Source organism: Oncorhynchus tshawytscha, linkage group LG16 (genome assembly GCF_018296145.1).
Source record: "Oncorhynchus tshawytscha isolate Ot180627B linkage group LG16, Otsh_v2.0, whole genome shotgun sequence".
Lineage (NCBI taxonomy): Eukaryota > Metazoa > Chordata > Actinopteri > Salmoniformes > Salmonidae > Oncorhynchus > Oncorhynchus tshawytscha.
Genome location: NC_056444.1, coordinates 46,683,017 through 46,710,474, shown reverse-complemented (window position 1 = coordinate 46,710,474; position 27,458 = coordinate 46,683,017). Strand labels below are relative to the sequence as shown.

At 42.0% G+C, this 27,458-nt stretch overlaps 3 protein-coding genes across 5 annotated transcripts; 1 reads left to right on the top strand and 2 right to left on the bottom strand.

Moving 5' to 3' along the window:
- Positions 1–591: 591 nt before the first annotated feature.
- On the top strand, positions 592–5,581 carry fbxw12 (F-box and WD repeat domain containing 12). The gene is made up of 10 exons (XM_024375121.2): positions 592–790; positions 1,022–1,059; positions 2,727–2,896; positions 2,995–3,119; positions 3,334–3,540; positions 3,631–3,795; positions 3,911–4,136; positions 4,296–4,477; positions 4,770–4,900; positions 5,021–5,581. Exons 1-10 carry the CDS (start codon positions 695–697, stop codon positions 5,118–5,120), a joined length of 1,440 nt encoding a protein of 479 aa, XP_024230889.1. The 5' UTR covers positions 592–694; the 3' UTR covers positions 5,121–5,581.
- Positions 5,212–12,836, bottom strand: ptpdc1b (protein tyrosine phosphatase domain containing 1b). 2 transcript variants are annotated; one of them, XM_024375119.2, is made up of 10 exons: positions 12,127–12,836; positions 11,548–11,644; positions 10,590–10,755; positions 10,416–10,496; positions 10,179–10,300; positions 9,945–10,082; positions 8,808–9,841; positions 8,343–8,537; positions 6,000–6,110; positions 5,212–5,899 (listed from the first exon to the last, which is right to left on the bottom strand). In XM_024375119.2, the coding sequence occupies exons 2-10, from the start codon at positions 11,555–11,557 to the stop codon at positions 5,765–5,767; spliced, it is 1,992 nt and encodes a 663-aa protein (XP_024230887.1). In that variant the 5' UTR covers positions 11,558–11,644; positions 12,127–12,836; the 3' UTR covers positions 5,212–5,764. The 2 variants fall into 2 exon arrangements, with proteins under 2 accessions (XP_024230887.1, XP_024230888.1); XM_024375120.2 differs by having other exon boundaries at positions 11,548–12,836.
- Positions 12,837–15,393: 2,557 nt separating this feature from the next.
- Positions 15,394–19,752, bottom strand: adtrp1 (androgen dependent TFPI regulating protein 1). Of its 2 annotated transcripts, none has more exons than XM_024375118.2 (6): positions 19,436–19,752; positions 18,516–18,665; positions 18,272–18,373; positions 17,421–17,536; positions 17,070–17,242; positions 15,394–16,164 (listed from the first exon to the last, which is right to left on the bottom strand). In XM_024375118.2, exons 1-6 carry the CDS (start codon positions 19,469–19,471, stop codon positions 16,139–16,141), a joined length of 603 nt encoding a protein of 200 aa, XP_024230886.1. In that variant the 5' UTR covers positions 19,472–19,752; the 3' UTR covers positions 15,394–16,138. The 2 variants fall into 2 exon arrangements, with proteins under 2 accessions (XP_024230886.1, XP_024230885.1); XM_024375117.2 differs by lacking the exon at positions 19,436–19,752 and adding an exon at positions 18,923–19,421.
- Positions 19,753–27,458: the final 7,706 nt, after the last annotated feature.

Below are 27,458 nucleotides of genomic sequence, written 5' to 3'. Positions count from 1 at the left end.
AAAAAACACATTCGGTTAGGAGCACGTGAAACGTCAGCCACTTTTTCCGGCGCCAAATAAATGTGTGACTATAATGAGAATGAATGACTTTCACTGAAGTCGTATGATTATCATTGAATAATACTTTGAAATATGTAACTACAAAAACTATTTGACATTTTCTGTCTATTTTGTATATGTTTTGTTTCCTTTATATGCCTACTTCAAACATGCATTTTATGGGTTTAAAACTAATCTAGGCCTAGGCAATATATTGTACTTGATGCACGCATGTAACTCGAACTGCCGCGCAAAAACTCAAATTGAATTGCAAGTATCACATTTCATTGCACTCACTTGATAAATTGTTCACATAACCTACTGGGCATTAAACAATGCCAACAAATGGCCACCTTTATATATATCGTATGTTGGCACAACATTTCTACACGATTTGCTTAGCTGTGAAAGCTACTTCATCAAGTGTCCAGTGTCTCCTCTGCAATTACTGCTTTGGAGATGTTTGTACCCTTTATAATAGCGCCACCTGCAGACAAATAAGTATTGGTAGTATTGAAAAAATAAAAAGAACGGAAATTAGTTTTGTCCTTTCAGCCTCCCCGTAGCCTATGTAGAAATTGCGGACAAAATATTGATATTTCGCTGATAGTCTTACCTCACAGCCAGCAATACAGCATAGCTGTAAAACGTCGAAATGAATTATCATCCTTACCTAACTAATGATTGCCTAATTCACATTTTCTCTTTTTTTAAAGAAGATGACTTAATTCGAGCGTCAAGTGTCTGTAAGGTAAGAGAGTCACAAAAACTTGCGGAAGTAAGAGGCATAAAATCTGGTTATGTTAAACAGTTATAGTTATAGTGTTCCACATATTGTTCTTTTGTCAAGCGGTTGCTTTACTTTGAAACATCATGTTATTATTAGTTTGCAATATATATGTTGATAGATATATTTTAATAACTGGACTGGTGTAACAGCCTATTTTAACAACCCGAGATAACTTGTGGCTTTTTTATCTAGGAATGGCAAGAAGCAGCAGAAACACCTTGGTTGTGGCGGTGAGTTTGAGGGTTTTACCCACTGATCAGTTTTACTTACCCATGTCAGAATGAATAATATACTGGGTGGGTATGAGGTTGGTTTGGATATGGGTGAGGGCGAGAGTGTGGTTGGGCATTTGCATACTTTATTCACTATACATTTGCATAGATTATTCATCAATGTCTCTTGGCATGTTTTTGACAATGTGGTCAGCTGCATCATATTTGAAGTACAGTGACTCCGGGAAAGTATTCAAAGTAAAAATGCCCCTTTACTTTTTCCACATTTTGTTAGGTTACAGCCTTATTTTAAAATTGATTAAATATTTTTTCCCCCTCAATATAAACACAATATCCCATAATGACAAAGCAAAAACAGGTTATTAGAAATGTTTTCTTATTATTATAACGGGAATATCACATTTACATAAGTGTCTCTCGATTGGGTTAAATTCCAGGCTCTGGCTGTGCCACTCAAGGACATTCAGAGATGTGTATCGAAGCCACTCCTGCGTTGACTTGGCTGTGTGCTTCCAACAGCTCGTTGTCCTGTTGGAAGGTGAACCTTTGCCCCAGTCTGAGGTCCAGAATGCGATGGAACAGGTTTTCAATCAAGGGTCTCTCTGTACTTTTCTCCGTTCATCTGTGCCTCAATCCTGACTAGTCTCCCAGTTCCTGCTGCTAAAAAACATCCCCACAGCATGATGCTGCCCCCACCATGCTTCACCATAGGGATGGTGCCAGGTTTCCTCCAAACGTGATGCTTGGCGTTCAGGCCAAAAAGTGTAATCTTGGTTTCATCAGACCAGAGAATCTTGTTTCTCATGGTCTGAGAGTCTTTAGGTGACTTCTGGCAAACTCCAAGCGTGCTGTCATGTGCCTTTTAATGAGGAATTGCTTTTGTCTGGCACTCTACCATAAAGGCCTGATTGGTGGAGTGTTGCATAGATGGTTGTCTTTCTGGAAGGTTCTCCCATCTCCACAGAGGAACTCTAGAGCTCTGTCATATTGACCATCGGGTTCTTGGTCACCTCCCTGACCAAGGCCCTTCTCCCCCAATTGCTCAGTTTGGCCGGGTGGCCAGCTCTAGGAAGAGTTTTGGTGGTTCCAAACTTCATCCATTTAAGAATGATGGAGGCCATTGTGTTCTTGGGAACCTTCAATGCTGCAGAAATGTTTTGGTACCCTTCCCCAGATCTGTGCCTCATCACAATCCTATCTCGGAGGTCTACGGACAATTCCTTCGACCTCATGGCTTCGTTTTTGCTCTGAGATGCACTGTTAACTGTGTGACCTTAAATAGACAGGTGTATGCCTTTCCAAATCATGTCCAATCAGTTGAATTTACCACAGGTTGTAGAAACATCTCAAGGATGATCAATAGAAACAGGATGCACCGGAGCTCAATTTCGAGTCTCATAGCTAAGGGTCTGAATACTTATGTAAATAATGTATTTCAGTTTTTTTATTTTAATGCATTTCTAATACGTTTTTACTTTGTCATTATGGGGTATTGTTAGTAGATTGTAGATTTTATTTGATCCATTTTAGACTAAGGCTGTAACGAAACAAAAAGTCAAGGGCTCTGAATACTTTCCAAAGGCACTGTATATTCTATATAACACGTATATAATAATAATAATAATAATAACTGTATATTAATGCCTAGTAATCTATCCCCGCAGAGAAATGTGTCTGCAGCGTTGGGGTTTCTGTAACATTGCGGTGCTGGGCTCTGAACATGGGAAGCAGGCTTGGAAGAGCTACTTCCTGCGTCGCTCTCACCTGGAGCTGAAGATGACCAAGGGCAGGTCCGGTGGGGACTACACCTGTAAAAGCTTGAGGGGACACACAGGTGAGCATACAGCCTCTTTCTTTATTTAGAAAGGATGGAACTGTCTATGGAAACAGTATTTAGATAGCTGTATGGTCTACAACATCTATATCTTCCAGGCAGGGTGGTTGGGTGTGTGTACCTGTCAGGGAACTCTCCCCAGCTCCCTGACTTCTGGAGCTCCACCCCTACTGTCTGCAGTTCATCCTCAGATGGTACAGTCCGTGCCTGGGATGTCCAGCAGGTGAAAACAATACTACCCTTTTATACTTATTATGAGGCTTTTATTTACCAGGCTTCAGAGCGCTTTACATTGTATGTAGGCTACTCATCCTACCCACCACCAAGGTGTAGCACCCGCACTTCAGTAGCCATATTATATGGTCTACTGGTCTACACAAAGAAGGATTTGCAGTTAGCACTTAGGAAATGGTGTTTCCTTTTCCCCTTTTAACCAGGGGGTACAGCTGTGGTGCAGTCCTGTTCAGAGTCCTCTGACTGGGATGGTAGCTGACGGTGGGCATGGTGGGGTCATCACGTCAGATTCCACAGGGCTGCTCAAAGCCTGGGATGGTCAGAGTGGACAGGAGATGTCCTTCTACTCCTCAGCATCCCCACAGTGCACCTTACTGCCCTACAGTATGGAAGGCAGCTCTTTTCTCTCAGTGAGTACCCAAACAGCCAACCATGTCTGGTTGGTTGCCAGATCAATATCTGACTTACGCATAATACATAACATTTTTCCTTTTCACCAGGTGGGGACCAGTCAAGGCTCTGTCCATACTCTGACTAGCCCCTCACTGTCAAAGCTGTCCACTCTGGTGGTGTGTGACACATTCAAAGTAAACCTACTCCTGGCATCGCCAGACAAGAAATGGATCCTAGCTGGAACTACAGAGAATATGGATATGAGTCCAAAGGTAATTGTAACAATTGACATGTTTGTCTATAATCATTATTGTGGATCCCAGAAGTCCTGAAAAGTAGTAATGTTTCATCGTTGTTCAAATGTGTATTGTGTTGTTTGACTGGCAGGTGTTGTCCATTCAGAGTGTGACGTGTCCCTCTGAGGAGGAGGATCCTCTGTGCCAGTGTCTGCCTGTCTCAGGCTGCAGTGCTGCTGCCTTCCTGCCCTCCCAGCCAGCCAGACTGGCCACGGTCCACTGCAAGGACAACTCACACTCAAACACACATCACAACAAGGTCCTCTCTGTGTTCGATGTCATCATAAAAAAGACCAGATTCAAGACAGAGATCCAGGGTAAAGTGTCAAGTTGAGACGTTTAATATCTTCATCTATTTAGATTATCATTACCTGTTACGTTAGCAAGCTTCTTCCCATGTGCCATTTTGTCAGTTGTACTCATTTTTGTGGTTATGCTAGAAATGGAGCGATGGCCTAACTTTCACAGATGTTCAGTTGAGCAGGTGGAGAAATTCGAGTTGGTATTTGAGGGCTGGACTTCGGACATCCTTCTGGAAGGCAAGGGAAGCAGCACTCTGGTTGTAGCTGCTCACAGAGAGCTGAAGGTCTACACTGTGAAAGGAGAACTCATCTGTAGCTTCAAGGACCATACTGAACCTATCTGCTCTATTTGTGTGGTATGCTTTTCACTCTTATTGTGCGTATGGACTACTGATAATAGTAATTACGCATTGGAATTTATATATTGGAGTTCAAAGTGCTATACATATTATGGGGAAAACTGCAGTGTTCTAGATAATATATTCCCCATGATTTATTTTTTAAATAGTTTGGATCTTACCTAGCAGAATATCCCTTGGGATATAGACCTTGTGGTGAGAGTGTGTGGGAATTGACGTTTACGGTTATATGGTGCTCGGGGAAAGGATGTCCATGAAATTTATCCTAAAAGTGAGGCTTTTCTCTCAGGATAGTTTCCGTGTAGTCACTGCTTCTCGGGACCTGTCCTTAAGAGTGCTGACGTGGAAAACTGACAGAGACAAAGGGCTCACACTGGAAAGTCGATACCACTTATTGGGAGGCTCTCACTCCATGTCCAGGTACAGAAAGACATTTCTGTCCGTCAATGAAACAAATGGTACATTCTGGCTCTGTATTTAAAGTTGGATTGTTATGATGTAGTAATGAACTGATGTACATTTCATGTCTTGTGTTGACAGAGGGTTCAGTTATGTGGTTTGTGACTACTCAACCATTGTGGCTTCAGTGGAAGCAGTGGATGGGAAGGATGTCCTGAAGGCCTACTCTTTCAACTCCTGAGCAACACTGTCCTCTAGGAGGTCTTCGCAGGTACTACAGTAGTTAGCATCAGTCGCTAACAATTAATTGTGCATGTTTCTGAGTAGTTTAATCACTGATGTTGTGCCTTGTCTTTACAAACCCTCTGCTTATGGAATATACATTGTAATCAAGAGTTATCGCAGATGTGTTTACATGTTATGCAAAACATGCAAGTATGAAGGGGAAAAACATTGCAGTTTGCTGTGCCATGATACTTTATTTTTGTGCAATAACACATTTCTGTACAGGAATGAATGGTTATAATCACTTAGCTGGCTTTATGTGGAGCTTAGGTATTTAAATCCCTGTGTTGGATGTTACATGTTCAATATAACCTAAATCCTTAGGGCATATACTGTAACAAATACTGCCCCTTGATCTTCTTATCAAAACCAAACTGACAATTTATTTTAACTCTCAAATAAACTGCATTTTCTTGGGTCTGCATTTTAACTGTACAATACAGAGGTAAACATTGGAAAGTGATCTTTCATGTACAATACACTAACTGTACAATACTTAATGACAAAATATTGTATGTGAAAAACTATCCAAACTGCGCAGGAAGGCACAACATATGTTTTAGTATAGCAAGGGATGGTCTGGAACAGAATACAGAAGGTTTATGGGATCAGTACAGTAGGAATGGGCGCCATATCTGGTACCTCATCCTCCTCTATGGCTATAAACCTCATGTCGTGTAGGACCAGCCTAAGGATCTCTGTCATGTCCGGATACACCGCTGAGCCTTTTCCCATCTGTGGAGAGTCAGAACGGTTGAGATACCCATTGAATATTTTTTTTTTTATAACTGTGCCGCGGTTAAAAAGGAGAACCCTACATCATCTAGTGTTCTACCTTTGTGAAAGCCTTGATGGTGCGCTCCAGGAAAGCAGCCTCCACCTCCTCTGGAATTGTGAGAACATGAGCCATACAGTCCAGAATGCACACTAACATCTCCCTGGGAGCCTGGAGGGGATGTGGTTGAATAGAATACAACTTTAATTGTCCATTGGTTAGAACTAAAATGTGTCTTCTGCCTTTCACAACACCCCCAGATACACACATCCTTGGATGAAGAGCAACTGTGGGCATTAAGTGCCTTGCAGGAGATCGTACATGGGATCAAAGACCAGCACCTTTTTAGCTGCCAGTTCCCATTCCCATTTTGTGTTGCCTGGACCAAGGCTTGTACCAGCAACCTTCCAGCTGCCAGTTCCATTCCCATTTTGTGTTGCCTGGCTCAAGGCTTGTACCAGCAACCTTCCAGCTGCTGGTCGGCTTCTCTAACCTCTAGGCTACTGCCACCCCAAATGAGTTGGTTAACTGAGCAGAAGTAGTCAGTAGAAATGAATTTCATACAGTATGGAGCTATTCCAAGTTTTCTGTAGTAAATCTGTCATGTACAGTATGATTGGGTCCAGAGTGAGAAGCCCTGTTGTGGCTCAGTTGGTAGAGCATGGCACTTGCACCGCCAGGGTTGTGGGTTTGATTCCCACAGGGGACCGGTATGAACAAATATGAAAATGTATGAACTCTACTGTAAGTCACTCTAGATAAGTATCTCCTAAATGACAAATGTACAGTGTCAGTCAAAGTTTTGACACCCCTACTCATTCTAGGGTTTTTCTTTATTTGTACTACTTTCTACGATGTACTGTATAATAATAGTGAAGACATCAAACTATGAAATAACCCTTATGGAATCATGTAGTAACCAAAAAAGTGTTAAACAAATGAAAATAGTTCATATTTTAGATTCTTCAAAGTAGCCTCCCTTTGCCTTGATGACAGCTTTGCACACTCTTGGCATTCTCTCAACCAGCTTCATGAGGAATGCTTTTTCCAAGATTCTTGAAGGAGTTCCCACATATGCCGAGCACTTGTTGGCTGCTTTTCCTTCACTCTGCGGTCCAACACTTCCCATACCATCTCAATTGGGTTGAGGTCGGGTGACTGTGGAGTCCAGGTCATCTGATGCAGCACTCCATCACTCTCCTCCTTGGTCAAATAGCCCTTATACAGCCTGGAGGTGTTTTGGGTCATTGTCCTGTTGAAAAACAAATGATTGTCCCACTATGCGCAAACCAGATGGTATCGCTGCAGAATGCTGTGGTAGCCATGCTGGTTAACTGTGCCTTGAATTCTAAATAAATCATTGACAGTGTCACCAGCAAAGCATCCCCACACTATCACACCTCCTCCTCCATGCTTCAGGGTGGGAACCACACATGCAGAGATCATCCGTTCACCTACTCTGCATCCCACAAAGACACGGCGGTTGGAACCAAAAATCTCAAATTTTGACTCCTCAGAACAAAGGACAGATTCCTACCGGTCAAATGTCCATTTCCCGTGTTTCTTGGCCTAAGCAAGTCTCTTCTTCTAATTGGTGTCCTTTAGGAGTGGTTTCTTTGCAGCAATTCGACCATGAAGGCTTGATTCAAGCAGTCTCTTCTGAACAGTTGATGTTGAGATGTGTCTGTTACTTGAACTCTAGCATTTATTTGGGCTGCAATCTGAGGTGCAGTTAACTCTAATGAACGTATCCTCTGCAGCAAAGATAACTCTGGGTCTTCCTTTCCTGTGGTGGTCCTCATGAGAGCCAGTTTCATCATAGAGCTTGATGGTTTTTGCGACAGCACTTGAAGAAACATTCAAAGTTCTTGAAATGTTCCGTATTGACTGACCTTCATGTCTTAAAGTAATGATGGACTGTCATTTCTCTTTCCTTATTTGAGCTGTTCTTGCCATAATATGGACTTGGTCTTTTATCAAATAGGGCTATCTTCTGTATACCACTCCTACCTTGTCACAACACAACTGATTGGCTTAAATGCATTAGGAAGGAAAGAAAGTCCACAAATTAACTTTTAACAAGGCACACCTGTTAATTGAAATGCATTCCAGGTGACTACCTCATGAAGCTGGTTGAGAGAATGCCAAAAGTGTGCAAAGCTGTCATCAAGGCAAAGGGTGTTTTTTTGAAGAATCTCAAATATAAAATATATTTTGATTTGTTTAACACATTTTTTTGGTTACTACATGATTCAATATGTATTATTTCATAGTTTTGATGTATTTACTATTATTCTAAAATGTATAAAAGATAACAATTAAAGAAAAACCCTTTAATGAGTATGTGTCCATATCTTTGACTATTACTTGTAAATGTAATGACCTACAGTAAGTGCTGCTGACCTGGTCCAGTGGTTTGAAGACAGCCTCTGGGTTTGCAGGGTCACTGTTGTTACGGTCCAGATTCTGTATATCCTTGATGGAGATGACTGGCTCCTTCAGCTGCTCCAGCCAGGTCCACATCAGCCCAGACAGCACAAACGGGTCCTTCTCCAATGTACATAGCCTCTCCCATGCCCCTCCCATGTTCAACTCTGACTGCAAAAATGCACAGAATACACAATCAGTGTCACCAAAACCCACATCAGGTGTAGTGGAGCTAACAATCTAACGCCACTCCAGTATTAAAAATGGAAAGTCAAACCTCTGTGAATTTCCTTTATGTACAAATGTAGTTGTCAGATACTGTTCAGGTAAACAGGATTCGTCAATGACTAGACTATTTCAATATATAATATTGTATGTACAGTATTCCAAAAGGTAGATACAGTATTTTAATAACAATGGTGTAGAATATGAAGTTCGTACCTGCCAGGCTTGTAGTCTCTCCCTGTGCTCCTCCTCTCCATCCTGCTCCAGATCCACAGCCAGGGCCTGGGCCACCAGCAGCCGCCTGGCCTCCTTGGACAACTCTGTCTGGATGGTGATGAAGGGCACCTCTGACTCCTCTATCTGAGACACATCACCATTGTTCGCTAACTTGGCCCTCTGCTCCTCCTTCCACCTAAACAACATGCTGCTATACCCTTTCTTCTCGGGGTTGCACTCGGACTCGCTGCGCTGGCAGGCTTTCTGTGTCTTCTTTAGGAGCGGTGATCCCTCCGCGAGGCTCTTCTGCTCCCAGAGGGATCCATCTTGGGTGCCGTAGGATGTGGTTATTTGCCTGGGCCCCATGGGGCTGCCTGTGGCCGGGGTCCTAGGCAGGGAGTTCAGGGAGGGAGAACAGGCCACAGACATGTTGCAAGCGGACAGCGAGTTGGAGAGAGGTAGGGTCGGCAGGTTCAGCTCAGAGCCCAGCCTCCGCAGGTCCGATTCGCTGTAGCTCAGGCTCTTGCGGTGGTAGAACAGGGGCGGTTCGTTGGCATGCCGGGGTTTGGTTGGGGGTCCCGGTAAACGGGGCTGCCCTCCGAGGCCGCCTCCCCCGAAGCTTCCCTTGGTGAATCCAAAGTCGCGATAGCGTTCAAACTCCATCTCCTCCTCTGCCGTCATGTCATGGATGTCCAGCATGTCCTCCTCGATGACCTGCCGGTTCTCAGCGATGTCCAGCAGCAGCTTGCAAATCACCTGGATGATCTTGGGCAGGTGCCTGAGCTCCCGGCGCTCATAGCCATGCAGCATGTGTCCCTGGCGGGTCAGGAACTGGGACAGGGTCATGGGGTTAGTCCTGGGCTCAGCGCAGGAGAAAATACTCCTGACAGGGACCAGGAACTGGGCAAACTCCCGCACGCAATACAGCTGACCTCTGGTCTGGATGGAGTTGGGTCGTTTGGAACGTACAAACACGATGGCCTGGTCAGCGGTCATCCTGGTGGCAAAGACCAGGTAACACGCTAACAACACACCTGATGGAAGGCAGTGGCAAAACCATTAGCGAGAGGTTCAGTCATGTGACCACAAAGCATAATCATTTGATTAATAATACAACTTTTTTGTCCTATACATTACCTGTTCTTCCCAGACCAGCATGACAGTGGACAGCCATTTTCCCCTCCTGCATCGCAAAGGACATGACCTTCACCATGTCCAGGATGGATGCGAGGGAGGCCACCCCATAGTCATTCCAACCAAAGTTGTAGAAATATACTGGAATATAAGGACAGTCATTTAACCATTCACACAGTAAATTTGCATTGGCCCGCAACAGTTTTTGTCACTGTAGAGGAATGGTCATAGACTTACTGTTGTTCTCCATGAAGACCTCAGGTTGGTAGGAGAATCCACTCTCTGATTCCAGTGCATTGGGACCACAGCTGGCGTGTTCCCCAGGTCTCTGCAGGTTTATCACTGTCTTCAGGCCACATCTAGACACACGCATACACACACAATTAATAACATCTCAATTTATTTATTTGATCTATACTAGGAGCATTGAATTGACTTATGGTGACAGCAAACCCTGAAATAAAATAGTGTTACCTTTTAAATTGGTCAATAATGTTGTACTTTTCTATTAATACAGTAGATGGTCTGGCCATGGCAAGTAGGTTTTCCGTGACCCTGAAAGGAAAGACATGTTTCTGCATTAAACTTACGGGTATAATCCACTTACATTCAACATACACATTTTTATAGAGCCTTTCTGATTCCTACCAGGAGGAGTAAAGGCCTTTGATGGCTTGCTTGTCCTTGCTCCAGCGGTCAGGGTTCTCATACTTGCAGTTCTGACCTCCACACCCTATGGAGCATTGTGTGGCTCCAGGGATGACGTGACGTATCACCTCCCCCACCAACGTGTACTTCGACTGGGGTGTCCTGACTGGGGGTACGCATGGAGGGTTGGAGGGTTTAAAAGGAGACAGGAGGGGTGTTGTAAAACAATGTCCTCGGTCATTTCAACCAGCTGACCTCAGCAGTTTACATTCAGAATTATATTTTATGTTGCAGTCTGGAAAGAACTGATACTTCAATGGACTACCAAAAACGTAAGTTTGACTAGTGGAGCCCAATCAATGTAATAAAGCGTACACTAGTATGTCTTCTTACAGAAACAAACTGTAGTGACAATATCTGTGATTAGCACATTGTAAAGAAATGGTGTCAAGCTTAACTAAGAGATGTTCCTAATGTAAAGAAGTAGTGTAAAGCTTAACTATGAGATGTTCCTAATGTAAAGAAGTAGTGTAAAGCTTAACTATGAGATGTTCCTAATGTAAAGAAGTAGTGTCAAGCTTAACTATGAGATGTTCCTAATGTAAAGAAGTAGTGTCAAGCTTAACTATGAGGTGTTCCCAATATAAAGAAGTAGTGTTAAGTTTAACTGAGCTGTTCACATTGTAAAGAAGTAGTGTCAAGCTTAACTATGAGGTGTTCCCAATGTAAAGAAGTAGTGTCAAGCTTAACTATGAAATGTTCAGCAGGGAGTGTGCCATCTACAGCAAGCTAATCTGTCGTCTGGCACACACCACCAGGCTTAACAGTATTACAATAAAAATAGCAACGCAACACCCTGTTCAAACTCTCTTCAAATAGATTGATAAATCATATTAGTTAACGGTACTACATGATAATTTATGTTAGAAATGTGAGTAATGATATAGTATATCAATACCTGACTCCATGAGGGGGTAGGGGACTCCACTGCTTGTCTGAGGGTGGAGTGTTGTATGACTGAATACTCAAGCAGACCTCCACTGCCATGGCAGTGCCTTGGGACACACACTCACGTTAGTCTAAGATAAAACCTCATTTACATTTCATAATAGTGAAATAGTGTGGTAGGTCCTTATATTGATCAGTTTACGAGGCTACATTGTAAAAAACATACTGGAAGCAGTTACCTACCTGTAAGTTACTGTAAAAACAAGTACAGTATGTTACTGTAAATTCCAAAGAAAGCACTTCTTTAAAGTAATGTACTGTTAATAAACCAAGGTTTATTTGGAATTTACAGTAACATACTGTACTTTTTTTACAGTAATTTACAGATTACTGTCTGCCAGTAACTTACTGTAAAAACATGTGTGTTTTTTTTACAGTGTACACACATAATCAGAGAGCAGTGTCAGCTGTCAAAGATGAAAATCCATGATGACCTAGGTGACATCAACCATTATAATCCATAATGTAATAATCCATTTAGGAATTGGAACACAGCAACCTCCCAATAAGGTATCCTCAGCACGTTTACCTGAAGCAAAAAGATTGTGGAGCTAGTGATCGTCAGCATCTTCAAACATCAACATAAAACTACTCCACTTTCCCACGTTGGACCACTGACACAGCAATGTCCTCAAATGCTTTCTTTCTTAGTTTTGGTAGTCCTGCACCACCTCGGGTCTTCAGTTAATTCAGTCCAGATTATCTTTGTAAATTAGGGGTGTGGCAACAACACCATCCACTTCATCCTTTATGTTCACCAGGAACAGGCATTTTGCTTCAGCCATAGGAATACAGTACCCTGGCCTGGCCTCCACTGTGGTTTTACAATGTAAGGAGGACCATCAGAGGTGTAGGTTCATCTGTAGCATGGCTCTGAATGGTAACACACCTCATTGGATGCTCCTTCTCACTCCTTATTCATTAGACATGCACTGCACCTAGATCCATTCCTGACTCCTCCCTCCGGATTAACCCACTAATCTCATTGCTGTAGAAGTAGGCTCAAGAGGCAAAGGCCCCCGTGGCCACTTCACCTCACAGTAGAGCAAAAATTACTGATCATCTCTGACCATCTGTTTGAACTCCCTTCAGTTGATAACCACAATGAGATACTATTTGTTTGACATTTCATTACTGGCTCCGGATCAATCAGCCAGGGATATCATGTGATCAGAAATCAATACATTCAATTTCACCTTGGTCCAAATGGATAAATTCCCCAAACAATACAAATGGTTATTTTATAGGGGCCAGTCATCCCTTTCCCCATTGAGAGGACACAATTCCTCTCTGCCTTACAGTATCCAGAGGACTGACTACTGCAATGTGTGTTAGATACCAAACATGGGTGCAATAGTGTTATTCTGAGAACTTTGATGTCATCTATATGGATATGTGAGGTTTAATATGCTGTATGTCTGGGGCCATCTGTATTCTGTAAACCTCTATTGTACTCAGATTTCCCTCTCAGGCCATCACACGAAGGTGTGACCCCCTTCCTAGAGAATGTTAGCTGGTTTGATCTGATTGGCTATCATAGTTGTATTACTTCTGATTTGGTCTGTGGTTGGTCAACAACTGATTTCAAATACAAACAGGTCAAATGGTATAAAAGTACTGATTGACCATTGTTCTGTCTCTTTTTGCTCTTGTCCACTATATGGAAAAGGTTGTATGTATGTAAAATGCTCCCCACTACAATACCAAAATATGAATTGTAATCTCATGGAATCATTCAGGGTGCTATGCTGTACTGTGTATATATATATATATATATATATATGTTCAAGTTACAATACATTTGTTTGTTTGTTGATGTGAATAACAACCTAACTGAAGCAGCTATCATTAACTGTGACATCCAGTCTCAGATACTGCAGAGTAGCCTGAATGACATAGGAAGCACTGTCATGTTAGCTCCTGATTGGATTACCTGAGGTACGTGAAAGCTGATTATGTATACATCCACTAAGAAGGAAAGAAGTAAAAGATATGACGCTGATTTATCTTTGGCCACTCTTTAACAACTCCACAATTAATGGTAATTGGGTCTCCTTAATTGGAAGAGAAAGTGTTACCTCAGGTTTCCTTGACGTCCCTCTGGTAAAGTAGAACCTTCTGGTATGGTGTTGCCAGCAATGGCTTTCACAACAGATGATTCATGAATGTGTGACAGGATCAGGGGGCTCAATTGATGAGAAGGATCTTAGTTAATATCTAAGCTTAGTATTTCAGTCTTGTTGGATCCTCTGGGGACACAATGCACCATTGTGCAGGTCTATGCCATTACACATAACCTCATTTAAAGTGTGACCAAATACCACTACTTTTCTGCTTAGTTGTACACTCTTTTGTACAGATATCTAATTGTGTAGGAGTCTTACAGTCTTACATAAAGAGGGTGATACATTGACCTCTGGGTGAGAGAATGCTGTTGAGAAGATTACCCTGGCCTGATGAGTGAGATCACAGCTGCCCAGGGATAGACACTAACTAAATTAACATCTATAAACAACTTATAGTCCCCACCACTAGACACTTCATATAGACCTGTTTTGGTAGGTAAACAAAATGGTAATACCAGCTTAGTCACCTCGTGGTTAGTGTCCACCCTTAGATGGATGGGGAATCAATCCCCGGTTGACTCATACCAAAGATTATCAAAATGATGCCCCATTAAGGCCCTGCGACACACTAGCGCCCTGTCCAGGTGGTAAACTTGTACATCAAGCTGCCTAGCGTTACATAAATAGGAACCTTTCCTATGGGCCAGTCTGGCTCAGAGAAGACTACTAAAAGCCATGTTCACATTGGCAGTTTGAAGTGACTCATCCTATTTATTTGTATATCCGATTTGAATCTGTTCTTTTTCCTGCAGTCTGAACAGCTAAAAATCACATGGACTCTGATATTTCAAGCCACATTTCAAACCACCTTCGCAGGTGGTTTGAAATCAGATTCCTGGTCATGTGACTTGTCTGAAGGGTCAAATCTGATTTATTTGCCCTCAAGTGGTTTTTAGACTGTTATTTGGTATATCTTGTATCTTGCTAGCTACACGGTTGACAGATTTACAATAACATGTGGTAGCTAACTAGCTTGTTATTTGTTTGCAAACAAATTAGTGAATGTGCTAGAAAAGCTAAAACAGCTACATAGCTCACTAGTTGACTGCTGTGGCTAGCCAAACAGGATTTATTTGGACATTTGGAGCATCTTATCCTTTAAAAGTGTTCTTACACTATGATTTAGAAAATTCTATGCAACTGGAAAATGTCAGGCATTGTCTCCTTCGCTTGCTACATAACTTCTGAGGGATAGAAAGGATGTGCACCACCACCAATCAGCCTACAACACTGCGCGGACACCTGTCGTTACAACTAGCGTAGCCATGTCAGCAAATGACTGCTGTCTGAACACACAAATCCGATTTGGTCACTTGCAACTTTCTGTTTGGACAGTCAGTAGTCCAAAACAGATTTGAAAAACAAAACTTTATGAGCATTAAGGCCTGCAGTGTGAACAAGGCTGTACTTACTTAAAACAAAATGGTAGTAGCTCCATTCTACCCTCCGATACCCTAGGAGTGGGGATATTTGCCATAGACAAGGTTTACCCTGGTTGCCTGTAGAGGAGAAAATGTTGACCTGATGGCTCCATCACCTGGCTACAAATGGCAGTGATGGGCAAAGATTCCAGCGTGGTATAATATAATGAATCCTCACCTTGGTCATAAAGCAGATCAGATTGCAATGTGTTGAATATTTCACCTAATAAAAAGGGAGTGACATCAATGTGTTATTTTTCAAATCTTTTAATTATCTTCATCTTATTTCTCTCCAAATTACATAAGGACTTTGTGTTCTAAAAGTGAGCATATACGCATGAATTCAAAGGGTAAGCTAGCAAGTGCACATAAGGGACTGTCCCTTTCACAACCCACAGTACAGTATCAAGTGAAACAGTATCATGATAAAGGAAATAGCATCACAAAATGAGAGAGATCACTAGAGTTGCATATGCTAAAGTATTATTCTACTGTCAGTGTAAGTCTACTTTACGGATGGTGAGAGAACAATTGGGTTAACACAACCAATAAGGATCAACTTAATATTAAGTTTTATATTGAGCTGTTATCTCACTGTGACAAGTAGCACAATATCCCCTTGTGGAGTAAATTAAGTCTAAGTATTGAATTTAATCTTAAAATAATTTGGCTTGACCATAGAAGCACATTATGCCCACTGCCTGAGATTTGCCTGAGCGATACAGAGCAGGCACAGGTTGCCTCTAACTGCTGATATAGGATCAGAATAATATACTTTTTTTCATCTTAATGGTTAAAATGAGGACTGAGGATAAGGTAATCTGATTCTAGATCTGTGGTTCGGGGCATCTTCTACCTCCAACAAGAGATCCACCAGTCTCTTCTGGTTGAGGTAATCAGTGCTGGGGGTGCTGTGTCCTGTCTGTCTGTCCTCGTGTGATATCATCATATAGGCCTCTCTGGTCCCCTCTGTGGCACTCATGCCAGCACATGCTTACTTCTTCTTTTTCTTCTGAGGTCCTTTTAAAGAGAGCGAAAGAGAGTAATAGTAGTTCATTAACAATTATTCAAAGGTTGGTTAGGAATTCTCAGTGTTAGAGTCTATCCTGCCCATGATATAGAAAACATACACATGCCCAGTACATTCATAAAAAGTGCCATTGTTTGTCGTTACTTAGCAACGCACTGCTACTACTTTGACAGATCCATCGTCATCTGCCCTCCCATGCAATTCATAAACTTGATCTCCACCGTAAAAAGCATCTAGACATTATCTCCAACATTTGTAGCATTGTTGCAATATTAAAAGTCGATCTCCATTGTATCCCATAATAAAGGACGAGTCGGGACAAGTCAGACAGGCAGCTTTTCTCAACCAGTCAAAATCATGAATCAGCATGATTTTTTATAGATACAAAGTAATGTCAATCAAAAAAACAGGTCAAACAAAATGCAGCTAGTTTGCCCGTCTTTACAACTTCAGCCTAAAGTGATGGTGTTAACTGTGTAGATGGCTAGCTAGCAAGGGGGAAAGACAGAGCAACATTTTTTTTTTTGCCATAGCAACCTGCAAAGTTCTGGGTGGTTTTCCTTGACATGTCAGTCAATACGAATAACTAACGACTAGAGAACGCCTAAAATTGCACTTGACAACCAGTGTTAGTGAATGTAGCATCACGTTTAGTTGAAAAATGTATGGTTTGGGAAAGAATATTGCTTTTTAATGCTGGTAACCCATTTTATAAAAGTAATAACACACCCATAACCATGTCTTAATACCAAAGGTAAACTTCTCTGACAAACTGCCGAATCAAATTCATAAGCCTTGTGGCACTCTAGAAGAGAGACACTGCTACTTTAAAATGGTGGGGGCATCTAAACGGTGTGCGGTTATTCCCTGTCATAAAGTATGAGAGCGGTCCCACCTGCAGATCCCGCAGTGCTCCTCCAGATTTTGTGGTTGAGTTTCTCCCCCAGCAGGTAGAGGGGGGCCAGGGTGATGCAAGCCACCCCCAGGAATATAACCAGGCCCACGGGACTCAGGCGCTCCATGATGGGGTAGACCCAGATACCAGCCGCATGGTGCACCCACAGAACCCTATGATGGGGATGGAGGATTGTTCTAGGAGATTTTCTAAATGTTGTCAAAGTATCATAACATTCAGTCAAGGAAAGGAGAGGGGAGGAGTGAGCGAGACAAAGAAGACTTGAAGAAACGGAAAATGTTTAATCAAACCACAACAACTTAACAATATGATTGGTTGAATTCTGCTTACCATCCCAGATATACAGCAGAAAAGAAGGCCAGACCTAGGATGCCTCTCATCTTGCTGCCATATCGATGAGGCTGAATATACATCTGCAGCAGAGCCAGGGGCAGGATGATAGTGTGCTGCAAACAGACAGAAAAGACATGCCAATTGAAGAATGACATAAAACAACCCTATCATCGTAGCCCCATGTGTAACAAATGTGTAGACCATTGCACGTGTTAAGGCATTGTGGCCACATAAACAAGGGTATGACATGTTAGTGTTGGGCCAGAACAAAACCAATGCACCTCCTGGAACAGATTGAGAAACAACGAGATGAAATGGAGAAAGAGGTCCGGCTATTTTGTAATCGTTGTTGTGAAACATCTACTGAGAGTGTATGCTAGACTGTTTTACAGCTCGCAACTGGTTAAAACCAGTTCTGACAAAGTACTCTACTGTCAACTTGTAAAACTGGCTAAGTATGTACTGTATAGGTGTAGTGGAGAAAGAGGCCAGAAAGAGTGAGAGGAGTGTCCATTATGCACTGACAGATTACTAATGTAGCTCTAAATTGGGCTCAGTTGGTTAAAATATTGGGAACACCAAATTGCTGTGTGACTGGCTACATAAATTCATTTACAATGCAACCATAATATAATGATCATAGGAGACAAAGCTATGTGAATCTGAGTATGATCCTATAAAAAAAAATCTCTTCCCTTGAATTTCTAGCAAGAAATTTCTAGCAAGAGCAATGTGATACAAAGCCAGGCTGAGCAGCACTGCCAATTGGATGAAGCCCCATCTTTAAATGAATACATTGGGATCACTTTAGTACAAAGTCCAGCACGTGCAAATGATTGTGTGCTTACCAGAGCATGGTTCAGCCAGCTAGGAATAATGTCATCTAGAAACTTAGGATAGACCATCTCTCTGTCATAGTGATATATCGACCAGAAGGACAAGAACACAAACTGGGGAGAACAGAAGAGGAAATGGGTTATATTTTGTCCAATACAAAGCAAGTTATACCTTTATCAGTAATAAAGGTAGCTTATGCGCGAACAGAAAATATAAATACATAACATGTAGAAAAAAGAAAAAAAAGGCACTTACTGTCCCAATAGGAAACGCCAAAATAGTGAAAATGGTATCTCTTAATTTCACTAGGAGGAGCGGTACACCACACTTCAAACTTTTGGATGGCAATATCAGGTGGATGATGTCAATCAAAACAACGAGTCCGAAGAATACGGTCTGCAAAACCTGTGGAATAATGATTCAGTGATGGTTAGGCCACTCTGAACACTATGGCTAGCTATACAAATAAAGCAGTGAATTAACCATTGTCTAACATGTCTTGAAGCCACAGGAAGATCAAAAGGGATGTAAAATGCAGACGAGGATGTGGAACCGATTTCTAACATACGCTGTCGTTTTTTGCCTACTACTGTACATGTCCCATTCATTCCAACGACATTTCGTTTGCGTCGCCCTCGATGTCAACAACCAAGCACATTTACCAGATTGAGGAAAGTCAGATATTTCCAGCGGCCTCCAAATGTTTTGGCTCCTGGATGTATCTCTGTGCTTTTCAATGAGCAATTCGCCGATAACGTAAAGACATACCATGAAAATATTACTAAATGAATAAGGAGATATGATGCCCATGACATAGTCGTAGCCATTTTGACAGCTCCTGAGTCTCCGTATGGACGCAGTGTGCGCCTACGGACCTAATGTGAATCAATGGCACATTCTAGAGGCCGAGTACAGTACTGCACAATGCTCATGAAACGATTCAAAAAATACTCGATATTAAACTGATTATGGCAGAAGGCCGAGTATGTAATTAGCCATGTAAACACCTTACTCTGCTTATTTTAGTAATCGCAAGGCATACGCCGATTAAAACACCTGGTTTTCTGAGCAATCGTTCTGCTTATTTTAGTAATCGCAAGGCATACGCCGATTAAAACACCTTGTTTTCTGAGCAATCGTTCGAATTATAAGGACTAAAGAGACGGACGCACTACCCTCAATGCACATTCCACGCTCCAACCGCTCTTCATACTGGGGAAGCCGTTTCGGGTGCGATGTCAGGTAGCCAACAGGAGATTTCGTTAAAATTGCTAAATTACATTCACAGGATTTAAAAGCTACAGCAATACGCTTCTGGAAAACATTTTAGCCATTTTTTAAAACGAGTGTTTTAGGTCTATGTACTTGTTATGTTAGTTGAAGCTAACAGTATTTTACAAAATTGTTTTCTAAAAGGTTTATAGTTGGTTAGGCTATGCTATCTACAGTAGCAAGCTGGGATCTCATTGCTCAAGTTGGTCCATTGTTTTGAAAATAACTAGTTAGCCACGCCCAGCTAACATACGCTACATGACCAAAAGTATGTGGACTGTGCATTCTGCCAGGTAGCGTTCTCCTGGTATCTGCCAAACCCACATTCATCCGTCAGACTGCCAGATGGTGAAGAGTGATTCATCACTCCAGAGAATGAATTCACACTGCTCCAGAATCCAATGGCGGCGATCTAGAGCTTGTGTGCGGCTGCTCGGCCATGGAAGCCCATTTCATGAAGCTCCCGACGAACAGTTCTTGTGCTGACATTGCTTCCAGAGGCAGTTTGGAACTTGGTAGTAAGTGTTGCAACCCAGGACAATTTTTTTTTTATCGCTTCAGCACTCGGCGGTCCCGTTATGTGAGCTTGTGTCCTACCACTTCATGGCTAAGCCGTTGTTGATCCTAGACGTTTCCACTTCACAATAACAGCACTTACAGTTGACTAGGGCAGCTCTAGCAGGGACATTTTACAAACTGACTTGTTGGAAAGGTGTCATCCTATGACAGTGCCATGTTGAAAGTCACAGCTCTTCAGTAAGGCCATTCTACTGCCAATGTTTGTCTATGGAAATTGCATGTCTTTGCGCTCAATGTTATACACCTGTCAGCAACAGGTGTGGCTGAAATAGCCGAAAACACTAATTTGAAGGGGTGTCCACATATATACACTATATATATATACATATATATATATATATATATATATACACACACAAACGTATCTAATATCTGTTATCCTAAGAAATGTTATTTCTCTGCATCGTTCGTCATTGACAGCCTCTACATTTACCTGCTTATTCCCTGGCGTTGTCCATGTCTTTTACAGATGCCCTCCATTTATACATCCATAAACTGATTACATATTGCCCACTTCCTCACCAGACAGTAGCAAAACAAATCATTTCACTCAACTTTTTAAAAAGGGTTGTAGACATTTACAGATCATAGTCTTAGCCCAAAACTAATGACTGTTTCAGCATCTACAAAGTAGCAAATATTTAAAAAGGCAATGACTTGTGACTGAGTATATATTTAATAACATTCCAAAACAATACATTATAGACCTGCTAAATTAACTCACATCTAGCATAAAAAACTATTAGAAACAAAATTAATTCTGTATTTATTTTAGAAAATGAAGCAAAAATTGGATGACTTGGTGAAGGTGTGGTAGAGAGAAGCTTATCTGTTTTCATCTGTGGTGCTCATTCAACATAGCATTGGAGAGTCCTGTGAACATCAACAGTCATGAACATATCATTCTGAACATCATCTTCCTAATTGAGAACTTTGACATATTGGCATAACATATGAAATTTGATGGGCAACAGCATCACCTCCATAAAGTCTATCAGTGGAGGCTGCTGAGGGGAGGATGGCTCACAGTAATGGATTCAATGGAATGGTATCAACCACATGGAAATCCCATTTGATACCATTCCATTGACTCCATTCCAGCCATTATTATGAGCCATCCTCCCCTCAGCAGCCTCCACTGAAGTCTATATACACGTTTAAAGATTTTCAGTCAAGCATGTTGCTATGATGTGTTGATGCTGTTGTTGACAAATGGAGGGGATTAGTGAGAGTATGCCTAAAAACACACAGTACACCAGATAAGAAAAGATGACCCTAGCCCCCGGCACAAACTATTGCAGCATAATTACTGGTGACTGAGACAGAGGGGTTGTGAGACACTGGTGCTGTTCAACGGACAGGGCCAACCAAGAAGGAGCTTAGCCAACCACTCTGAGGCAGAGTTGCCCTAGATCTTGTATGGATAAAAAAAACATACTATATGGTGCAATAAACATGAGTAAATTAGTTTAGCTGTGGCAGCTAATGACACAGTCATGACACTGGTGGTAGAGCTGTATGTCCCATCCACCCGCTTCAGGATGTCTTTCTCCCTGTGTTGCTTGACCAGGAGTCCATCAACGGCAGCTCTCATGTGTAAGATCCATCGGTGGTCAGCACAGGGAGAAGCTGTCAGAGACAGAGTTGTGTTTGGCAGATCTGAAAGAGGCACAGTTATTTTAATGAGTTTAGTCCACTTGACAATTCAACAGAATTCAATCTTCATGCGAATTAACTGTATAACATGAGACAGATAGCAACACAGTGCAATTAGATTAAAAACGATGGAATATAATACAGATCTAGTTAATCCCTGAGCTGACTAGGGAAAAAACATGATGTGCCCTTTAGCAAGGCACTTTACTAAACGACTAAAATGTCAATGTAAAACAATAACTAGCTAGCTAGTTGTTATTGTTCTATAGGCTGGTCTGCAGATGCTTGACTACTTGATTATGATGTTGTGGCTGTTTCATTTCATGAACATTGAATTAGAGCAACAACTACCTAGCTTTATCTGATAGACAATTTTAGGATTTTTTTTATGTTACTAGGCAAGTCAGTTAAAAACAAATTCTTATTTACAATGACGGCCAACCCGGACGACGCTGGGCCAATTGTGCGCTGCCCTATGGGACTCCGGGGAGGCAGGTAGCTTAGTGGACTAGTAACCGAAAGGTTGCAAGATCGAATCTCCGAGCTGACAAGGTAAACATCTGTCGTTCTGCCCCTGAACAAAGCAGTTAACCCACTCTTCTTAGGCCGTCATTGGAAATAAGAATTTCTTAACTGACTTGCCTAGTAAAATAAAATCACGGCTGCTCGTGGAATCAAACCAGGGTCTGTAGTGACGCCTCAGACTGCTGCGCTACTCGAGAGCCCAAGAAAAGCAGCTCAATTAGTAAGCCAAAAAATGTCAATCTTCAAATTTGTTTAACATTGAAATCAAGATATAATCCGAGAAATTTTACCTTAACTCTGTAGAAGATTGCTCTCATCTCGTCTGGGCCCTGCATCAGCCTCACATCTGGGCATCGACTCTGGTCTAGATTCTACAGGGAGCTAGCCTGTTCTCTTCAAAACATTAGCTAGCCAATTTAAACAAACGTTAGTTACAACCAAATGACAATTACATAGACATGTTGCTGTTACACAACGTAATTACAACCATAAATTACAGGCTAGCCAGAAGGCTCTAATTCTAGCTAGCTAACCCCAGTCAAGAACCAACAAGGCGGGTTCAGGCACCGTCCAGCACGCATAGCCGCGGGAAGTAGTTTGGGGTGGGGTGCTGCAATTCGTTAAAAATATTTTTTGGGGGGTGCAGTAGGAAAACAAATGCCTGCTCTAAAGACCTAAAGACATCCGCGACTACAGCACCAGTAAAGGCCCAGTACACTACTTTTGTGAAAGTAGTCTGATAATTATCTGTACAAAAACAGTTAATCTGATAATAGTTGTGGAATATAAAAATAGTTGCTTGATATACACTACCATTCAAAAGTTTAGGGTCACTTAGAAATATCATTGTTTTTGAAAGAAAATCATATTTTTTGTCCATTAAATTGATCAGAAATACAGTGCAGACATTGTTAATGTTGTAAATTACTATTGTAGCTGGAAACGGCAGATTTGTAATGGAATATCTACATAAGTGTACAGAGGCCCATTATCAGCGACCATCACTCCTGTGTTCCAATGGCACGTTGTGTTAGCTAATCCAAGTTTATCATTTTAAAAGGAGAATTGATCATGAGAAAACCCTTTTGCAATTATGTTAGCACAGCTGAACACTGTTTCCACTTCACAGTAACAGCACTTACAGTTGACTGAGGCAGTTTTAGAAGGGCAGAAATTTGACAAACTGACTTGTGGAAAGATAACATCATATGACGATGCCACGTTGAAAGTCACAGCTCTTCAGTAAGGCCATTCTAATGCCAATGTTTGTCTATGGAGATTGCATGGCTGTGGGCTTGATTTTATACACCTATCAGCAATAGGTGTGGATGAAATAGCCGAAACCACTTTCGTATATATACAGTTGAAGTCGGAAGTTTACATACACCTTAGCCAAATACATTTAAACTCAGTTTCACAATTCCTGACATTTGATCCTAGTAAAAATTCCCTGTCTTAGGTCAGTTAGGATCACCACTTTATTTTAAGAATGTGAAATGTCAGAATAGTAGTAGAGAGAATGATTTATTTCAGCTTTTATTTCTTTCATCACATTCCCAGTAGGTTTGGTAGCATTGCTTTTAAATTGTTTAACTTGGGTCAAACGTTTTGGGTAGCCTTCCACAAGCTTCCCACAATAAGTTGGGTGAATGTTGGCCCATTCCTTCTGACAGAGCTGGTGTAACTGACTCAGGTTTGTAGGCCTCCTTGCTCGCACACGCCTTTTCAGATTCTACCCACAAATTTTCTATAGGATTGAGGTCAGGGCTTTGTGACAGTCACTCCGATACTGTAATGCTCCGGGTGTCGTTGGTGTGGAGTCAAACGCAGGAGACAGAGAGTGCAATGCTGTGCTCTTTAATTGCACCAACGCACCACAGGGTGCTCACAATAATCACGGCCCCAAACACAGGGAATGAAAAATGTACAACTGAGAAATGCACGACCATGTCACGGTCGTCCTCCTCTTCATCTGAAGAGGAGAGGCGAGAAGGATCGGAGGACCAAAATGCGGCGTGATACGTGTTCATCATGAATTTTAATAAAGAAAACACTGAACACTATACAAAAACAGTAAACAAAATAACAACCGTGAAGCTAATGCGAGCTGCGCTGAAACAAGCCATCAACATAGACAATCACCCACCAACAAACAGTGCAACCCAGGCTACCTAAGTATGATTCTCAATCAGAGACAACTAATGACACCTGCCTCTGATTGAGAACCATACTAGGCCAAAACATAGAAATCCCAAATCATAGAAAATCAAACATAGACTGCCCACCCAACTCACGCCCTGACCATACTAAATAAATACAAAACAAAGGAAATAAAGGTCAGAACGTGACAGACCAGGAACTAACACGTTCCTCCACTACAGAGCCGAAGGTTACAATGATTAACCCCGCACAACAAACAGGCGGGCCGGCTGTCTAAAGAAGCCCAACTAATCATCACAAACAGGTGCTACCAATAAACATACAAGGAGGGGGAGGAAAGACAATCAGTGGCAGCTAATAGGCCTTTGACGACGACTGCCGAGCGCCACCCGACCGGGAAGGGAAGCCACCCTCGGTCGGACTCGTGACAGATACCTTGACTTTGTTGTCCTTAAGTCATTTCGCCACAACTTTGGAAGTATATGCTTGGGGTCATTGTCCATTTGGAAGACCCATTTGCGATCAAGCTTTAACTTCCTGACTGATGTCTTGAGATGTTGCTTCAATATATCCACATAATTCTCCGTCCTCATGATGCCATCTATTTTGTGAAGTGCACCAGTCCCTCCTGCAACAAAGCACCCCCACAACATGATGCTGCCACCCCCATGCTTCACAGTTGGGATGGTATTCTTCGGCTTGCAAGCCTCCCCCTTTTTCCTGCAAACATAACGATGGTAATTATATGGCCAAACAGTTCTATTTTTGTTTCATCAAACCAGAGGACATTTCTCCAAAAAGTACGATCTTTGTCCCCATGTGCAGTTGCAAACCGTAGTCTGGCTTTTTTATGGCGGTTTTGGAGCAGTGGCTTCTTCCTTGCTGAGCGGGCTTTCAGGTTATTTCGATATAGGACTCGTTTTACTGTGGATATTGAACCTGTTTCCTCCAGCATCTTCACAAGGTCCTTTGCTGTTGTTCTGGGATGGATTTGCACTTTTCGCACCAAAGTACATTCATCTCTAGGAGACAGAACGCGTATCCTTCCTGAGCGGTATGACAGCTGTGTGGTCCCGTGGTGTTTATACTTGCGTACTATTGTTTGTACAGATGAACGTGGTACCTTCAGGCATTTGGAAATTGCTCCCAAGGATGAACCAGACTTGTGGAGGTCTAAAAAAAATGTCTGAGGTCTTGATTTCTTGAGATTTTCCCATGATGTCAAGCAACGATGCACTGAGTTTGAAGGTAGGCCTTGAAATACATCCACAGATACACCCCCAATTGACTCAAATTATGTCAATTATCCTATCAGAAGCTTCTAAAGCCGTGACATTTTCTGGAATTTTCGAAGCTGTTTAAAGGCACAGTCAACTTAGTGTATGTTAACTTCTGACCCACTGGAATTGTGATACAGTGATTGTAAGTCAAATAATATGTCTGTAAACAATTGTTGGAAAAATTACTTGTGTCATGCACACAGTAGATGTCCTAACCGATTTGTTAACAAGACATTTGTGGAATGGTTGAAAAACGAGTTAATGACTCCAACCTAAGTGTATGTAAACTTCCGACTTCAACTGTATGTTAGCACAGCTGAAAACTGTGTACTGATTAAAGAAGCAATAAAACAGGCCTTCTTTAGACTAGTTGAGTATCTGGAGCATCAGCATTTGTGGGTTCGATTACAGGCTCAAAATGGCCAGAAACAAAGAACTTTCTTCTGAAACTCGTCAGTCTATTCTTGGTCTGAGAAATGAAGGCTATTCCATGCAAGAAATTGAAGATCTCGTACAACGCTGTGTACTACTCCATACAAAGAACAGCGCAAACTGTCTCTAACCAGAATAAAAAGAGGAGTGGGAGGCCACGGTGCACAACTAAGCAAGAGGACAAGTACATTAGTGTCTAGTTTGAGAAACCGATGCCTCACAAGTCCTCAACTGGCAGCTTCATTAAATAGTACCCGCAAAACACCACCTGTCTCAACATCAACAGTGAAGAGGCGACTCTGGGATGCTGGCCTTCTAGGCAGAATTGCAAAGAAAAAAAGCAGTGTGTCAATAAGCAATGCGGCTTGGCGGGTCGTGTTTCAGAGGACGCATGGCTCTCGACCTTCGAGTGTACCGGAGTTGCAGCGATGGGACAAGACTGTAACTACCAATTGGATATCGCGAAATTGGGGTAAAAAGTATATATATTAAAAAAAAAATAATGAGGCAAAAGTTAAAATGGTGACAGGCCAGTTGCCACTCCTTTGCAGGTCTTTCATGCCTGCTGTACCGGTCTCCTTGCAGGTCTCACAATTGAGCTCTGGCAATGCCAGATTATAACAACCTAAAAGTGAGGAATGGGTCAGTAAAGTTGATTGGTTTACAATTCAAACATATTGGAATAAGACAAACTAAATAAAGGTATACTGCATCCTTAGTATCCATGGTTACAAGTGCAACAGATCTGCCAGGGCAAACCCTAATTGCTGGTTGTGGACACAGACAAAAACGTTGCAGGAACTCTACAGGCAGAAGACATCAGATATCCGAATACAATTAATGACAAAGGATATTCAACTCCAAATGACATTCAACATGGCAAGGAAAGTAAATAGAATTAGTGATCTTTAAAACACTAAAAAGTTACCAAGTCGGTTTGGATAAATCAAAATCAAATCAAATCTTAATTGGCACATGCTCCTAATACAACAGGTGTATTAGGAGCATGTGAAATGCTTACAAGTCCTTAACCAGCAATGCAGTTCAGGGCTGCTGTCAATGGCTGATTCCTGCAGTAAGAGGCAGTGGCTGTAGGAAGCTTTTCATCATGGCATCCCGATTGTGGAATACAAAAAGAGAATGCCTGGCTCTGTCAAAATCAGCACCAAAGAAGGGACACGGAAGGTGGTCGCTACAGTGCAAGACAGCTGGGTTGGTACCACACTGTTGCCAGTTGTCAATGAGATATGGTCTCGCCTCCCTCAGCCTTTCTGAAGTCATTTGTTGTCTGCTA

What these genes read in the sequence shown, in the direction of transcription:
- adtrp1 (XM_024375117.2), bottom strand. Translation starts at nt 19,087, where the DNA reads ATGGCTACGACTATGTCATGGGCATCATATCTCCTTATTCATTTAGTA. An exon ending in TCTGCTGTATATCTGGGATG is followed by an intron (nt 17,243 to 17,420) that starts GTAAGCAGAATT and finishes TCCCCATCATAG; the next exon opens with GGTTCTGTGGGTGCACCATG. An exon ending in GAGCACTGCGGGATCTGCAG is followed by an intron (nt 16,165 to 17,069) that starts GTGGGACCGCTC and finishes TCTCTTTAAAAG; the next exon opens with GACCTCAGAAGAAAAAGAAG.
- fbxw12 (XM_024375121.2), top strand. Translation starts at nt 695, where the DNA reads ATGAATTATCATCCTTACCTAACTAATGATTGCCTAATTCACATTTTC. An exon ending in GAGCGTCAAGTGTCTGTAAG is followed by an intron (nt 791 to 1,021) that starts GTAAGAGAGTCA and finishes TTTTTTATCTAG; the next exon opens with GAATGGCAAGAAGCAGCAGA. An exon ending in GGCTCTCACTCCATGTCCAG is followed by an intron (nt 4,901 to 5,020) that starts GTACAGAAAGAC and finishes TTGTGTTGACAG; the next exon opens with AGGGTTCAGTTATGTGGTTT.
- ptpdc1b (XM_024375120.2), bottom strand. An exon ending in GGTCTTCATGGAGAACAACA is followed by an intron (nt 10,083 to 10,178) that starts GTAAGTCTATGA and finishes CTTATATTCCAG; the next exon opens with TATATTTCTACAACTTTGGT. An exon ending in CCATCAAGGCTTTCACAAAG is followed by an intron (nt 5,900 to 5,999) that starts GTAGAACACTAG and finishes GACTCTCCACAG; the next exon opens with ATGGGAAAAGGCTCAGCGGT.